This window comes from Penicillium alfredii (genome assembly GCF_028826965.1).
Source record: "Penicillium alfredii strain IBT 34128 chromosome Unknown utg000011l_segment0_segment0, whole genome shotgun sequence".
NCBI classification, from domain to species: Eukaryota; Fungi; Ascomycota; class Eurotiomycetes; order Eurotiales; family Aspergillaceae; genus Penicillium; species Penicillium alfredii.
Genome location: NW_026622708.1, coordinates 740640 through 757527, shown reverse-complemented (window position 1 = coordinate 757527; position 16888 = coordinate 740640). Strand labels below are relative to the sequence as shown.

Sequence of the window (16888 nt, the reverse complement as noted above, 5' to 3'; positions counted from 1 at the left end):
CCCAGGATCTATTCATGGATGTCTCTCCGCATAGTATACAACCACGTGACTGATAACCAGCCACGCTTTATCGGCCTATCGGGCGGTCGCAGCTTTTCGACTTCGACGCCGAAGCATTGCCATCGCGACATCTTTGCATTTCCCAGTCGCCGCTGACTTGGTTACTGGCATTGGTGCGCCTGTCATCTCACATCCACCATGCCACCGAAACTTTCATATGGACTGAACATGCCCAGCAAAAACCCCTCGGGGCCGAAGCCGGGCAATGCATTCGGACAAAAGCGCAAGAAGAATATCTTCGACGATGATTCTGGCGACGAAGGCCAACAAAATGACACCGAAACCATGGAAGTATCGACAATAGGAGGACTCGAAGCGCCAGCTCCCAAGTCGAAACCCTCAGCTGCCGAGCCGCCGCCCAAGCGAAAGATGCAACTGGGGGGTGTTGGCAAGCCCAATGTGAAGCCTATTAGCAAGAACTCCATTTTTGCCGATGACGAGGACGAAGACGAAGAGAATGAGAAGCAGCAACAGGGGGAAATTAGCCTGGGACTGAACCAGGCGCAATCGAAGAAGCCAACTGGCTCTACTCAAGAATACACCAATCTCTCGGCATTGCACAGCAGCAAGAAGCACAGCAAGGAAGCTGAGGAGCTGGATCCATCCATATACTCTTACGATGCTGTTTACGACAGTCTGCACGCGAAGCCTGACCAATCCGCCGCCACGAAAAAGGGCGAAGTACCCAAATACATGACATCCCTACTGCGCAGTGCGGAGGTTCGAAAACGCGACCAACTGCGCGCGCGCGACCGCCAGCTAGCCAAAGAGCGCGAGGCTGAGGGCGACGAATTTGCAGACAAGGAGAAGTTCGTCACGTCTGCCTACAAGGCGCAGCAAGAAGAACTGCGGAAGATTGAAGAAGAGGACGCCCGTCGAGAGAAGGAGGAGGAAGAGCGACGCAAACAAAACGGGAGCGCCGGCATGGTCGGGTTCTATCGGGACATGTTGTCGCGAGGTGAGCAGCGGCACGAGGAGGTTGTCAAGGCGGCGGAAGAGGCCGCTCGCCGGGTCAAGTCAGGCGAGATCCCCGACGATACAGCAAAGGAACCAGACGAGAAGACGGATGCCCAATCGATAGAGGATCTCAATGCTCACGGTGCCCATATTGCTGTCAACGACGAAGGCCAGGTCGTCGACAAACGCCAACTGCTTTCTGCAGGTCTGAACGTGTCTCAGAAACCCAAGCCCGAGCCGTCCAAGACTGCCGCACCCGCCTCCCATCCTTCGGCGGGGCGACCAGGTATGGGCGCGGGCTACCAGTCCGCCCGCCATGCTCAGCGTGCCCGCCAGACCGAGATGGTCGCATCCCAGCTTGAGGAGCGTGCTCGACAAGAGGAAGAAGCCGAGGCAGGACGGCAAAAGGAGATCGCCGAACGCAACCGCAGTCGCAAGACCGAGGGCGATGTGTCCAGTGCGAAGGAGCGATATTTGGCCAGAAAACGAGAGCGAGAAGAAGCTGCCGCCAAGGAAAAGGCAAAGGCAGGCTGAAGCCAACGAACAAAATACTTGGTTATATTGCATCTATGGAGCCTCTGGACTTTTTCATTTGGGATGTATATTGCAAGGCGTTGTGCAAGGATCTGTATTTGACTAATGGCTCAGGATATGGAGCTCTAAGGCTTGGCGAATACCTACTAATGCTGCATTGTTCTCATCCTATGTAGGTATACTACTTATGCCATGGTCTCATGGAACAAAACTTCCGAAGTTAAAGAAAGAAAGAGCACACATACTATCTCTAGGATAGACCTTACCAAGACCAGCGAGTCACTCATTGCAGGCCATGCATAAGTTATAAGCTCGAACCTACCAGAAAATACTCTACTAAGCCTGTTTTATCAAGATACCGCTGATACTCCATGTAGATACTTGATCCTTGGCCTGCTTATGAGGCTTGAGAGAGCTTTTTGGGGAATTCATATCTAGATCTTCCATAGATTGAACTACTATTCCAAAACAAGCTTCAATCCATTCTCATCAATAGATGAATGATTAAGCTAATAGTGTCGAAGAATTAATTCCTGGGATCCGGACACCACGGCGAGAATTCCCTCCTCTTGTAGAGCTTTCACCCGCGCCTCCACAGTAAACAACGGCTTTGAACTCACAAAGACTTGATGCGTGCCTTTCACCTTTCTAGCATAGGTCGTGCCTCCCTTGCATGAAATTATCCCATCGTCTTACACTTGAAAATGCCATCCAGTAGTGAGACGGTGCTGACCAAAACCAACCACGTCCTTCTCATCCACCGCCACAGTACTATCCTCTCCAACCATAAGCTCCATACTCTTGACCCCATCTTCAAAACGAACAAGGTATTCCAAGGCGAGAAGATTTGCTAGGCAGTTTATGTTGATAAAGCTGGCAAGTTCCTTGAAGAAGGCCGGGTCAACCACAGCGTCTCGAATGTTGGACTCGCCCTCAAGGAACTCATTAGGGAAAAATGTCCCGTCATCCCGAAGGCAAAAGACATGTCCATAGAGTTTCTTCGTGGCCATGTCTGAAATTGGCTGGGCTTTGGTCCAGCAAGCCTGCGATTTGTCGGGACGTCTTACATAGTCTGGGAGGTCGAAAGATCATCTTTCGTGGGCGGCCGATGGAGGCCAGGAATCGACATAGGGAAGAGATCAGCAGTAGCCATGATGAAAGATGAAGTATCGAGGTGGATTCAATAAAAATACTATCTTGAAAGGACTTGAACCAAGACTGTATAGATATAGATATAAGATAGAAAAGAAAAGGAGGAGATTTAGTGCCATATACATACGTGTGATGGGACAGCACACAGAGAAATACCCTATATAGGAAGTGATCGCGGCTATTAGTGCAGTCTACTGCATGACACGAGTGTCCTACGCCGCCTGAGCCGCACATAAGCGCCTACGCCGTTGAAGAAACACACTTTCTTTCAGCCTCAGCACACGTCATGAAGAGGGGAAATTGCGCTCAGTCCACCAGTCCACCAGGGTTCAAGGACAATCATACAGTCATATATGCTTATCAGATCTATAGAGAGTAAAAGTGTCTAAGGTGGTGTCATCGAGACTTGACCAAGTATAGTTTTCACAGAGAAGCCCATACTTCCTTTAGCTAGACTAGTCTGCTAGTAAAACAGGAAGAAACATCAACATGCCCTCTGAAGTCGCCACGTCTTTAGAAGGAGAGCCATCTTCGCTACGCTGGAACTCGTAATGGTGTACTGCGCTAAGTTTACCGGCCCGTTGCGTCAGGTTACAGATCTCTTTTCGACGCACGCTATCATCATCACATATCCGCAAGTGGACAAAAATTTCCCCCAAAATGTGCTGTGGAGCTTTTCCCGGCAGGTGTAGTTGTGCCAACCATCAAGGCTCATGTACCCAGTCATCAGGAAGAGAGAGTACAACTCCATACCAAAGGGTAACACCGTAGCTAGAGACCAGTCCACGATACCTGTGATTCCCAGTGTGTTTTCATGAACTAGAATATTTTTTCTAGAGAGGTCATTGTGAGTCAGGACTTGGGGGTATTTGTGACTAAAGAGAATTGGGAGACAGCATTCTAGCTCGCTGATTGCCTGGTCAGAAACGATAAGTGGCGATGTGTGCCTAAGCTTGACAAGCCTGCGATAGACTCCAGCATGGCGCTCTTCCAGTAGTCTGGATTCGATAGGCTGCGGCATCGACCAACATCGAGCAAAGTATCTAGTAAGTTAGAATCATGCAGACCTATCACACACGCTAAGCACCGAGTGACAAAAAAAAGCATATTACCTAGTCAGATGCTTGACATAACAAGTGCGTCTTGTCTCGTCTTCCGAGCTCAATTCAGCCTTAGTACTGAGTGCTTCAAGGAGAGGAGACTCCTGGCCGACAAGGCCTAATATAGATATGGAGAGGTGGGTTGGCACCAGTCATTTGGCCCTGGTAGGTGGCCTCGGGGACAAGGCAGCCATGAATAGACCGAGCCAGTGCAATGGTAGCGAGTCAGGCTACCGGAGGAGGGGACTAAAAAGCAAATTCGATCCGAATAATCATCAGTAACATCTGATGTGGTGTATAGAACATTGTCTTTTCTCCAAAATGCCAAGACCATCATCCCCACCGGCTAAATGCCGAAGAGTCGGGAAATGGGGACTTCTCCATGCCAAAAGTTCTGAGCATCTGAGACCATCTCACAGTAGAAAGCCACCCTCCAAAATCGTCCACGGATCTGTTACATCCATCCAGTTTCTCTATTCCTCGCATTTTCTTTGCATCAAGTCTGGTTTTTTGGGGATTCCCGAACCACATACTATAAAAGATGTCGTTCTCGCGCCCCATCAATGCTCCACCCCATATACAGCAACTACTATCGCAACTCCATCAAATGTCATTGGAACAAGAAGCCAGTTTCTCGAAAGAAGGGAAGATGTCTTCCTCGGATGTCCTCCGTGATATCGAGGAAGAACAACCAAACAATAACCCCAAGGAGAACTTCGATCGCTTCATGCGAGACAAATTCATAGCCTTGGATGAAGACAAATGTCAATTTGCCTACCAATTGATCAACGCCATGGGTGCTACCAACATCGTTGAGGCGGGCACTAGCTTCGGCGTCAGCACAATCTACCTCGCTCTTGCTGTTGCCAGAACCAAGGCTGCCACCGGTAAACCCGGCGTTGTGATCGCGACCGAAAATGAAAGCGAAAAGGCAGCCATCGCTCGCAAATACTGGGCCCAGTGCGGCCCGGAAGTTGAGCAGGAGATTGAGTTGAGAGAGGGTGATCTTCTTGAGACCCTCAAGGAAGGGTTGCCAGACATTGATCTTCTTCTCCTCGACGGTAAGTCTTGAATTGAGATTTGTCTTTCTCCCACCTAACTTGTATTTCTTGTATTAACTCGACGTACAGTCTGGTCCACACTATCTCTCTCCACGCTCAAGACAGTGCTACCTCGTCTTCGACCGGGAGCCGTCGTGCTTACTGATAACACGATCTCGGGAGCCAGCGGCTATGCAGACCTTCTGGCTTATTTGCGAGCACCTGAGAATGGATTCCAAAACATGACTCTTCCTTTTACTAATGGATTTGAGATGAGTGTTTACCGGCCTCAATAAACACAAATTTCATGGGATGATCAGTCTATGCAATTGAAGCATTATGTTCAATCAATCTTCAATACCAATCAACATTCTCTTTTGTGTGCTACTGTAAATATCCTCAAGCTTTTAGACATGGGATATTTGTTCTGAAATCTGGAGTAAGGATCTATGGCAGGATCTTTGGTAAATAGACGACCTCAAATGTGAGACTGTTTCTGGCAATCCGCTTGCCGTCTCTTACCCTACCTAAGTATATGTGGATTTTTTCTTTCATAAAATCTTTTGCTTGCAAATGCTGGCAGCCGCGATGTACTTCGGAGTTAAAATACCCGTGGACAAACTCCGAGTGACTCACCATCACATGACTCACCGGAACCGCAGTTGATCCGGTGCTCGCTAAGCCGCCCCACAAGGTCGCACTCCCAATTTTGCAACCCTCCCGTGTCGAGACGAGACTCGCTTCCCCTTCAACCACTTCCATTTCTCGCATCCCGTCCATCGCCAACGTCAATCATCCAACATGGGTAAGGTTCACGGCTCTCTCGCCCGTGCGGGTAAGGTCAAGTCGGCCACTCCTAAGGCAAGTGCTCCCTGTTGAACCTCTTTATCGCCACCAAGTTGTGTGTGCCGGGCGGCTGTCATCAGAGCGACCATCCTAACTGGAGTTTTGAATACAGGTCGAGCCCCAGGAGAAGAAGAAGACCCCCAAGGGCCGCGCCTACAAGCGTGTCCAGTACACCCGCCGTTTTGTGAACGTGACCATGACCGGTGGCAAGCGCAAGGTACATCATCCCGAATGAGTTACACCCCCAAGGCACAAAAATCTCGAATATCGCACCATCCCCAAACTCGAAACAAACCGAGGATCCATGCACACAGAACCCACACCGAAGGAATTCAGAACAGTTTGGCTGACAAGTTCCTCCACGCAGATGAACCCCAACCCCGGCTCTTAAATTTGATCCAAGTCGTTCGAAAACCCTCCTGAGCCGCTGACGGCAAGCCGAGTTTCCACGATGTTGAAAGACATATTCGTCAGACCCGGCACCGTCACGGCCGCAACGATCGAAGGCACACCAGATGCGGCTGGCTACTTGTACGGATGATATCATGCTTTGTGTTCACTTGAAACTATTTCTTTTTTAAACAACGGATCGGTTACGGAGGGCGGATCGGGGAAATGGATGAATACCACATGGTGACCTGAGGATGGAAAGTTATGGCTGGGAGGGCGAGCTGCGCATTGGCAGATGTCACCGGCTAGACTTGAGGGTTTTGACTCAAGATGGTCGCTTTCAACTCGTACATAGGCTCTTCCATGCATTACATTTCCAATCCAGAAATGGATTCTCGGCTACTGCGTATGCGCTCAGTGTTGTTAATGTCGGGCCAAGTACACAGACACGTATGCAGCAATGCCTGCAACCTTTGGACTTGGATACATTAGTCTGCTTATCCTCGTCTGAATGGGTGTGTCGCCTAATGCCGAGACACCTGGCTGTAAAACCAATCTTGTAGAATAGCACTAAGCATAACTGCTATCAGTGTCTTGATATTAAACTGCCTCTTTTGTTCACACTGTTGGGCGCATTTTCAAGATCAATGTCTTCAGGGCCCATTTGAAACACTATCGTAATCAGACCTGAATGGCACTCCTCCCCCGCAACAACTCCGCAACAGTAACTACCTGGGAAAGCCTGGAGGTTATACCGTACGACGCAAATCAATCTCAATATTGGATCACCTTGGCCGAGTGAGCGGACCGTTCCTGCGGCCAGTTCAATAGTCAAGATCATTGATTGGGATGTGATCTAATCAACACGCCATCCCGCCTACAGAACTCGACCCAAGTTGTTTGACAACCAACGTCATGACATTAACGGTGAGAGACCCCATGAGCGATGGTTGGACAGAATGTTATTTCCCCGCGATGCAAACAAGGAGACATGATTTCATCAACTGCCGGACCGTCCGGAATGCCATTTGTGATCTCACGGTCCATGGCCGAACAATCCACCCATCCATGGATGCGACATCGAACTGATCGCGATGACTAAGGACGAGGGAACTATTCGCTCACCATCAGCGTTTTCGAGTCCGCTCTGAGAGATCATGCATTGGGCGATCCCCGGCTTGGCAAACATTGAGGTCTTTACGTCACGCAAGCCGTGCAGATGGCATTGAGTTCATCGAAAACCTATTGTTTCCAGACCCTCTGGGTCACTACCCCAGATCTGCGATGACATCGTTGGCCACGCATCCATTCGTCGCCATAGACGATATCCCATCAATCCAAGCAGAAACTATACTGGTGATGCTGCAAGTACTCAGGAGCGCCGATTTATATCGGCTCCGCGATGGAATCGCTGGCAATGGCATCAGGCAGGCAGTTTCTTAGCATCCCATTGACTCGAAAAGTCTGAGCTAACGCAAACAGAGACCACACGCCGTGACGAAGCTTCGAAGCTTATGCGGAGGAATCGGCTGGTTGAAAGCTCCACTTGTTCCATCTCTCCATGCGATGCAGCATCATCGATTTCTGCCATTTCGGTGTCCCGATGACATCGGGCTCCTCGTAGTTCCCTTGGATCATGCTTGCAGTCCTAGTCCAGTCGAGAGCTCCTTGGGGGAAAGGACTAGTCTACACTGAGGACCATGACCGCGAGTGCAGCTCGGACATCCCCGAGCTGAAGCCATGATGCAATGACGAGAGGAGAACCCCCTACCGATATTTAGTTCTCCATGATTCTGGGTTTTCTATTCTTTATCCTACAATTATTCAACTCATGACTACCAAACCCAACGACTGTATGATATAGTTTTCTTGTTTTCTTTTCTTTTGATTTACTATTACGACCAAAACCTCGATAATCTCTTTTGATACTCTACGAAAACACCACCACCACCACCATGTCCGCCAAACAGACCCAGGCAAAGCCAGAGACAGAGAGCAACCAAAGCATTGGTTCTAAGGTTGCAAAGAGACTGAGTAAAAAGAATGTCAATGGGCCACGGCAAAGAGGGTACTAAAGAGGGTGCCGGTGCCGCCGGCTCCAGTGGGATTGAAAAGCAAGTTATCGACAAGGGAAACACCCTCAAGGACGAGATCAGCCAAGGAAACTTCACTGGCGCGAAAGAGACCATTGAGAAGGGAAATTCCACCAAGGAAAACACCGAAGAGTCTGGCTACCGCATGTCCAGCAGCGGAGGGATCGCTCAGGATGATATCCGGAAGGGCCTACTACGTGGATCAAGTGTCGACCAAAGAGATATTGGTCAAGCAGCGCTTGGTGGAGCAGGAAGCAGCAGCAGGGGAGGTCTCAGCGAGTCCAAAGTCAGCAAAAGTAATGTTGGCGGCGGAGGTTCCAGCGAGAATCCTCTCAACCAAGAACTGCATGACCAGGAAAATATCAGCTCGGATGTTTTCAGCGATGGAGGTGCTATGTCAAATCCTTCCAAGAAAGATACCATTAAAGGCCTTGCTGCTGGACAGAGCGGCGCCAACCAACAAAGCACCGGACAACAGGCACCCAAAGCCGCCAATGCAACCGGTATGAATCAAGGCGCCCTCGCCGCAGCCCAGACAAGCAAAGGCGCTTCCAAAAAAGGCGCCCTTGGTCAACGAGGTGTTGCTAGCGGTGGAATTCGACAGGAGGTCAGTCATGGAGACTTGAGCAAAGCTGGCCTTGGCCGTGGAGGTGCCCAGACCACAGCCACGAGCAATACGACCACCACACCTCTCGTGAGCAACCCGAGTGCTAGCAGACGCAGCGTAAATGTTCTGCAAGAAAAGGTTCAGGCTGTTTCCCAGAAGTGCAAGGCCCAGCTAGGTCTTTCTGCCGGCGAGATTAGCCAGCGCAGCCCCACGGTCGACGCCTTCTTTGACGCGGTTGCAGCTGAGCGGCTGCGCTGGATGCCTCGTGATGGAAGCAGACTCGACTGCAGTCTCAGATGGGCTTCTCGATTGGCGTATGCGGTTGACGCCCTCCGTGAGACCGTAGGGGCTTTTGCGCCTGGGGCCAACGAGGCGGCCACGCTCATCTGGGGATTCTCTATTCTCCTTCTGGAGGTGAGTGAGGTCGAATTTCGTCATCGACTATTTTAAATATATGCTAATAATTAAGAATAGTCTGATATCGACAATACGGATCTCTTTGAGGGCGTTTTCGGTCGATATGGCCGCGTGGCAGTTGGAATCTATTTGCTTCTCCAGTACGAGAGCGCCTTCAAATCCTCTCCTGATCTCCAACCCGAGGTCACTGCGGTGTACGCCGACGTCCTGGAGATGGTTTGCAACACAACTACTAGCTGTATTGAGGGATTCAAGAGCAAAGAGTCTGACCAGATCATCGGGCGCAACGTCGACGCGGCTTTTGTGACCTATGCTCGACGCTACTCGACGCATTGGAGCTGCATCGTCGAGTCTGCTACTTCGAACCTGGTTCAACAAAGCTCGCTGATCTACTCGAGTCCTGAACTGGGCAGCCTTCGGCAATTCTTGGGAGTTCAGGACCGCCCCCTTCAGTTCATTCTCGAATCCCGCACCCACTCGCTTGCTGAGGGCTCTTTTGAGTGGTTTAACAACACTCTGTACGAGTTTACCGTGGGCAGGTCGCCTGTGATGCTGGTATCCGGCGGCCCCGGATCAGGGAAGAGCGCTCTGGCACAGTGGACTGTGGAGCGGCTGCAGGAGTCGGCTGAGCATGATAGCTGGAATGTGATTCCGTACACCATCAGTAAGTTATTTGGATATAATGATTTGGGTTGACGACGACTAATTATCTCATTACAGGAGCCGACATTCCCGTTGCAACCTTGCCGCTGCGTATACTCAAGGGCATCTTGCACCAAATGATGGATCACTGTGTCAGTGACACGCGCACCCAGGAATCAATTCTGGCCGAGGTTGCCAAGGCAGCTCAAGGTGCACTCGATGGAGCAGGAGATGCAGAAGTCGAAGAATGTCTTTGGAGCGGCATTCGCGCCGGCTTGGCCTCAAACACTCAGTACATGTTTGTAGTCGACGGGCTTGACCAGATCAAGGGCGGCGAGACCGATGCGATCATGGTCCTCGAACGTTTCAGTGATGTCCTGACCAAGCAAAACGCTGGATCCAAGATGATGGCTTTGACCCGCCCGTTCAGCTCGAAGATGCGGTTGAACAATATCCAGGAGTTCACCATGCAGTCTTCGCAAACCCGCACCGATCTGGTGTCCTATGTGCACAAGATGCTTGCATCCGGCTCGCACTTTGACGCTCTCAAGGGCGATCAGCTCGAATCGGCCGTGACTGCTATTGTCAGTCGCTCCCAGGGCTCCTTCAGCTGGGCTGAGATGGCCGTTGCGTATGCGCGTCAGCAGAGAACATTGAGCCAAGTGGCTTCGTCGGTGCAAACCCTGCCGCAATCAATGACAGAGCTTTTGGACTTCCATTTGAAGAATCTCGATCTCCAACAGCATGAAACGCGATGGATCATGTCTTGGCTTGCAGCATCGGAGAGACCTCTGCTGGTCGAGGAAGTCGAGCAGCTGTTGAATGTCGACCCTAAGACTCCGAGCTTTGCATCCCGCATTTCTGCCGGTGACACTGAGTCATTCAATGCCTTGAGCCCACTCGTGACGACTCGGGGTGGCGTGGTTTCGTTCGCCCACACTTGTATCCGTGACCATGTCATCAACAAGGCGAGGTCTGCTGGTGCCAAGTCTCCGCTCAACCTCAAGGAGGCACACTATGATCTTCTCATGAGATGTCTTGCCTGGGTACAGCTCAGCGTGCGGGAGGAGGCCGACGTGTCCATGGACAAGCTAGGCATGGAGGACCGCAACCGCCTTTTCGACAAGTATGTCATTTTGGAATACACCGCACGGTACTGGCTGTCGCATCTGCTGTCTTCACCTCTGGTGACAGATGATGGCGAGTTCCAGTTCAATAGCAGCTTTAAGAAGCTGCTCCCTGCAACCGTTCTGTTTGCTCGTATCGAGCTTACTTGCCACGAGTCGCAGTTTACTCGGTCGAGTGTTGTTGAGTTGTACCGACTTGCAACGGACATCCGCAGACTGATCCTGGGAGAGAAATCGATGGCCCTGCTTCAAAGCCTGCTCCTCAGTGCACGTGTTTCCAAGCTGGGACACGCCAGCCATGCGGATGAACACTGCTATGAGGCATGGAAACTCAGCCAGGAGCTTCTCGGTCAATCCGATGCCATCACGCTTACTTGTGCGGAGATGATGACGCAGTCCTTCACAGAGAGGGGCACGATGACCGCTCAACAGGAGGACATCATGAAGCACTTGGTTCTGACAGACTCCGAGATTACCGGCGTGGAGTTCAATCAGCGTCTGAGGTACCTCGGACTGATGGTCGGCATGTACAAGTCTCGCGGCGACAGCAACTCCGCTCTGCTCGTCTCGCGGCAGTTCTACCAGCAGATCATCCAGAAATATGGCACCAACTCGAGGCAGTCCACAGAAACCGCAGAGTTCTTGACGGGCCACTTCTCGACTACGGGCAGCGACGAGATGAGCAGAGATATTGCCAAAACCAAGTATGAAAATATGGTTCGGACCATGGAAGTCACCGACGAGCGCCGCATCAAGTACACCTTGTACATTGCCCAGATGTATGAACAACAGGGCGACAAGGCACACGCACAGGCGGTCTTGTCAAGCCTTTGGGCGGGCCTCAATTCTCGTGACATTGATTCCGTCGACATGATGGACAAGAAGTCCAATGTCGCCCTCGTCTACTACCAGTTCCTGCGTCGACAGGGCCGGAGCGACGAGGCTGAGATCATCATCCGAGAGCTGGTGGCAGATCTCGAGGTTACTGGCATCCACTCCCCGGAGATGATGCAGCGAGTGCAACTGCTCCGCGCGGAGACGCGTGAGATGCAGCTGTACAGCCTGGATCGCTCGCTGTCGATCTTGATGTGGAACTACTACAAGGAGACCAACCAGGAATACTCGTCTGAAGCGACGACCCTGGCGCTGTCGCTTGCTGAGAGCATGGCCAACACTGTTTCCATCGAGAGTGCCTCTTCGTTGTCCGGCCGAGACCGCAAGCTGCTGGTTGAGCTGTTGGACTCCATCACATCGTCGTCGGGCAACATCTCCGTGTCTACTTTGATCCTGTGTCATAGCCTCGCCAGTATCTACGTCCGCGAAGAGGACTGGGTGGAGGCTGGTGATTGCTCGATGGCTGTTTTGCAGCATGTCTGGCCGGCGGTGCAGCAGCCCAAGTCTCACAAGGTCTTTTCGACGGATCTGGCGCCACCGGTGGCCGATCTCGCTTTGGTTCTGGCCTATTGTCATTTCCGCCGGCTGCACCTAGAACAGGCCACAATTGTGTATGAGAACGCATTTGGCTCGCTGGTCTCCTCCGACAAGGTACCCGTGGCATCTGTGCTGGCCGTGGCCAAGGCTGTGGTCGAATTCTACGAGACTACCTTCCAGTTCGCCAGAGCTCTCACACTTCTTCACACCGTCAGCAATTTCTTGACCACTCGTCTGGGTGAGTCGCACAAGCACACTATCGACAACCTGTATCTAGAGGCAGCCCTGGCGAACCGTCTCGAGATGAACAACGAGGCCAAGAGCACCTACCAGCGCATCTACAAAATTACTACAAGCAACGACAAGGTCGCCCCCGAGGGTATTGAGGCTGCAATTGCGCTTCTTGGCCTCTACGAGCAAGAGCTGCAGTGGGATTCTGCTCTCGACGTCTATCGGCATTTGTGGCCCACCATGGTCATCGAGGACAGCACGAGTGCCTACGACCGCTTCCAAGTGGAGCGGCTACTGGAGAAGACATATTTGGGCTACATGTCCATTTTGACCACGCGCACCAAGAGCACCGGCTTCTCAGAGCGGTACAAGGTTGCTTCCGACTACGTGACAACCTGTCGCAATGTCTACGGACCCACGAACCAGAAGACGTTGAACGCCACGTTGCTCTTTGCCGAGTTGTGCGAGTCCAGCGATTCGTACACCGACCAGGCCATCTCGCTGTACAAGCAACCGCTGCAGACGAGCGAGTGGGTGCCCACTTCCCAGTCGTCCAAGGGCCTTGATCAGATGACGCAGCCGCTGCCCATCACGCTCAAGCATAAGCTGGCACAGCTGTTCGTGCGCAAGCATGACTCGACGAGTGAAGCGCGCTCCATGTACACCGAAGAGTTCCAGCTTGCCAAGAAGACACAGGGATTCTTTTCAAGCACCACGCTGTCGTGGCTCCGCGAGCTTGCTCTGGCTCATTCGCGTCAGGGCACCCCGACCTCCATCCAGCAAGGCAATGCCATCCTGCACAACTATGTCGAGGATGTTCTACATGCCGGCGGAGACCCGGACCTGACGGCCGACTGGGGTCGCAAGATTGCTGCTATCTACCTCGAGTGTGGTTTCATTGACGGTGGCAACAGCGAGCTCGACGAGCTCCGCCACCGTGTGGTGTATGGCTCCGACACATCGGCTATGGCGCTGGGAGACCGGCGCGACGCAGTATTCGTGGCATCCTTCGAAGAGGTGTTCGGTCGCCGTGCCACCTCGGACCAGATCCTGAACGAGATGGCGCGCGAGATGCAGACGCAGCAGACCTTCTCGAAACACCTGTCGGGCCACGACTTCATCCCGACTATGGCGGCCGGAGACCGCCTGGCACGTCTGCAGACCGAGCAGAAACGAACGCGCGCCGCCAGAGACACGCACGACAAGCTGTACGACTACTTCTGCGCCAATCTGTCTGCGACGAAAATTGCCGACAGGGAGATTGTGCAGCAGTTCTACCGCCTGTGTCTGTTTGAGGTCCACAGCAACACCTACAACATGAACATCCTCACCAAGACCACAGAGCTGGTCCGCGACCTTTGCAACAAGTCCCGCTTCCAGGACGCCAGCGACCTAACGGGCGTCCTGCACTCGTTCCTGCACCTGACCGACGGCTTCAACAACTACGACAGCATCATCACAGCCACTAAGCTGTGCCTGTACCTGAGCGGCCACCGCGCGACCAAGTGCACAGACAAGAAGATGTACAGCGAGATGTCGGTCAAGTCCAAACTGCTACTGCAAGAGATCATGGCCGCATTCAAGTCCATCGGCATCGAGATCATCGACCTACCCTTCACAGACCTCAACGACATAATCACGCTGCTGGGCGAGTACGAGCTCTTCGACGACCTCGAATCCATCCTCACGCAGCTCTGGACCTCGCGCATCGTCCAGCGCACCTGGACCCCAGATGTCGTGGTCTGGATCGGTCGGCGCCTCGTAGAAACGCGGTTCTGCCGTGGGGCCATGGACCCGGCCATCCAGCTGTGCCGCGACATCTGCTACAATCTGCGCCAGGTATGGGGCAGCGCCGACAACGTCACGCTGGAAATGACCAAGTTGCTGTCCGGGCTGTTCACCGCATCGGGCAACCACCAGTCCGCCGCGACGCTGCACGAAGGCGTACTCTACGATCTTCTCAATGATTCTGAGGCCGCGGACCAGCCTGCTGCCGCCGACACGGCCTCGCAGCATATGGAGTTATTGCGGCGAGCCCAGGCTCGTCTTGGCGAGGGATCTAACAAGAAGAAGGCTGCATCGCCTGCTAGGGCCGAGGCCCATGCTCAGCTGTTCGCCCAGCTTACCGACCGCTTTGGCTTGCAGTCGGAGCAGATCCAGGGTGTTGGCGACGCTAATGGTGGGGACCAGTTTGGTGTCTGGTCTCGCCCTAGACGCTTTAGTCTTGATGTTGAGGATCTGGATGACCAGGGTCAGATGCATCACAACCACCTGCGTGAGTCGAGTGTTGCTGGATTGTTGAATGGCAGTGGTGCGCCGAGAAGGATCTCGGTACAGGCTCTGTAGCCATTGATGGGGAAGAGAGTTGTCAAGCTAAATTGCCAGATACTGATGTGTTTTACGATGGATCATGGGATATTTTAAAAGAGATTGCAACATGATGAGAGGAAAGGAACAGATTGTACTATAACGGGGTGTACGCCGGGTTGGAAAACTACTGTTTCGATTATCTTCTACCGTAGAAACAAAAATTAAATTGTAATCAAGATCAAATGAAATAAAAAATTGCACTCGCAAGTAAAGCCCGCCATATCAATTTTTTCAATCTCCAACAGTCTCATAGGGATTATCCAGAAAACTGCCAAGTCTCCAACAACCTTTCGGATAACCTGCTACAAAGACCAGCACTGAGTTTTCCCAGCACCGAGTTTTCACAATTCTCCAACAAAAGAGAAAAAAACGCCGGAAATGGAAGCTGACCCACCCAAGAATCAAAGAATCGCCATGGACAGAACCGTTTGGTCGCCAATGAGATTAGGACGTCAAGTGGCGGCGAGTGGCGACCACCCACTCTTCATCCGGTTCATCCGGCCACTCGAGAGAAAGAAAGACAGAGAAAGAGAGCTCCGCAATCAAAGAACCAAAGAAATCAGAGCCAGGAAGTGGGGACTACCGAGGGTTTCTCGCCACTGCGCGTCATGGGCTGAGAGCCACGTGCAGACATTTTCCTGGAGAGACACAATGCGGTTGAATTCATTGCCCCAGGTGGTTGCTTGTGTCTTGGATGATCCAGTGCCTGGGGACTCCACCGGGAAAAATGACTAATGAGTCTCCATAACGAGATCCTATTGAGTGAGTCGATTTTGAGGTAGATGTTACGGAGAATGCCAGGTTCTGGAATATGGAATATGTGCACACATTCTAGAACCTCAATCCTTGCTCTGCACAGTAGATAGATTGTCAACTTCTTCGATAGATCTGTTGGATACCCGAGCTAGACCGAGCTGGATAGGAATTGGGGGCTAGAAACCGTCAGATAAAGGACAGTGGAAGCATACGGCATGGTTGCATTTGCTGATAGAAGAAGTATAATAGCCCCCAACGAACTAGTCTGCGGCCCGCAGGGTTCACGCTCCCACTTTGCAACCCCGCTGTCGTCTCATGGCAGCTTGCGGGGCAGCGGAAATACCGGCGCTAGTTAGAGATAGTGGCTATCTGCTGAAACTGCAATGTTGCTCGGGCCAAAGGGACTTCTCAGAAATAAGAAATTCGAGTCATTGCATGGAACGAGCCATAGCCAGTTGTCTTGCAAATACGATTCTTGAGTCTCGAATTTGAAAAAAAAAAATCTGAAAACAAGGATTGAGTACTTCCTCCTTGGGGTATACCTCGGGATCGTGTGATGGAGGGGGGTTAGAATAGCCGTGCAGCAGGATTTTCAGCCTCCGTCGATCGGCGCTTGACATTGAACGTGCAGAACAGCCACCTCGTGCTCGCCAATACTTCTCAGGCCAAGATCATAGAATTATGGTAATATTTTCAATAAATAGAATTATATCTAATTTATTTTAACTGCTCCAATACTATTGAATAGAGAGTGGGCTCAGCCCAAGTATGACGAGGCGTTGGGTTAGGGTTAGGGTTGCGCGACATACAGATCCTTTGTGCCCCCCTTCACACCGATCGACTACGTTCTAGACAGCTGTGGAACAGCAGGCTGCAAGTCCAGACTCGCACGAGACGTTGCGCTAGAGAAGTGGAGGTTGGGGGATCAGCCCTCGGTCTGACATGAGCAGAGACAGCAACAGATTTTTTTTTTTTTTTTTTTTTCTCATTTTTGCATTCTGCCCTTTCAAAGTCTGCTAACATTGTTTCCAAATAATAGTCCCTATCTCTATATTTTGGGGCTCTTTGACTTTCGACCCCTTTCGAGTCCCTTTGAACGCATCAGTTTGGTTCCAACCCGCAACAGACGCAATCC

General features: G+C 51.8%; 5 protein-coding genes across 5 annotated transcripts; 4 read left to right on the top strand and 1 right to left on the bottom strand.

Annotated features, from left to right (window-relative positions):
• Positions 1–198: 198 nt before the first annotated feature.
• On the top strand, positions 199–1551 carry NUU61_008721 (splicing regulator NSRP1-like domain-containing protein; the record flags this gene model as incomplete). The annotated part of the gene is made up of 1 exon (XM_056659246.1): positions 199–1551. One exon carries the CDS (start codon positions 199–201, stop codon positions 1549–1551), a length of 1353 nt encoding a protein of 450 aa, XP_056507539.1.
• A 692-nt stretch (positions 1552–2243) lies between these two features.
• Positions 2244–2561, bottom strand: NUU61_008720 (uncharacterized protein; the record flags this gene model as incomplete). Its single annotated transcript, XM_056659245.1, has 1 exon — positions 2244–2561. The coding sequence occupies one exon, from the start codon at positions 2559–2561 to the stop codon at positions 2244–2246; it is 318 nt and encodes a 105-aa protein (XP_056507538.1).
• Positions 2562–4344: 1783 nt separating this feature from the next.
• On the top strand, positions 4345–5139 carry NUU61_008719 (O-methyltransferase; the record flags this gene model as incomplete). Its single annotated transcript, XM_056659244.1, has 2 exons — positions 4345–4864; positions 4934–5139. The coding sequence occupies 2 exons, from the start codon at positions 4345–4347 to the stop codon at positions 5137–5139; spliced, it is 726 nt and encodes a 241-aa protein (XP_056507537.1).
• A 398-nt stretch (positions 5140–5537) lies between these two features.
• Positions 5538–6080, top strand: NUU61_008718 (40S ribosomal eS30 domain-containing protein; the record flags this gene model as incomplete). The annotated part of the gene is made up of 3 exons (XM_056659243.1): positions 5538–5744; positions 5802–5906; positions 6057–6080. Coding segments are annotated over 3 exons (336 nt in total), but the record flags the coding sequence as incomplete, so codon positions are not given.
• A 2048-nt stretch (positions 6081–8128) lies between these two features.
• NUU61_008717 (uncharacterized protein) lies at positions 8129–14973 on the top strand (the record flags this gene model as incomplete). Its single annotated transcript, XM_056659242.1, has 3 exons — positions 8129–9193; positions 9254–9860; positions 9917–14973. The coding sequence occupies 3 exons, from the start codon at positions 8129–8131 to the stop codon at positions 14971–14973; spliced, it is 6729 nt and encodes a 2242-aa protein (XP_056507535.1).
• Between the last annotated feature and the right edge of the window lie 1915 nt (positions 14974–16888).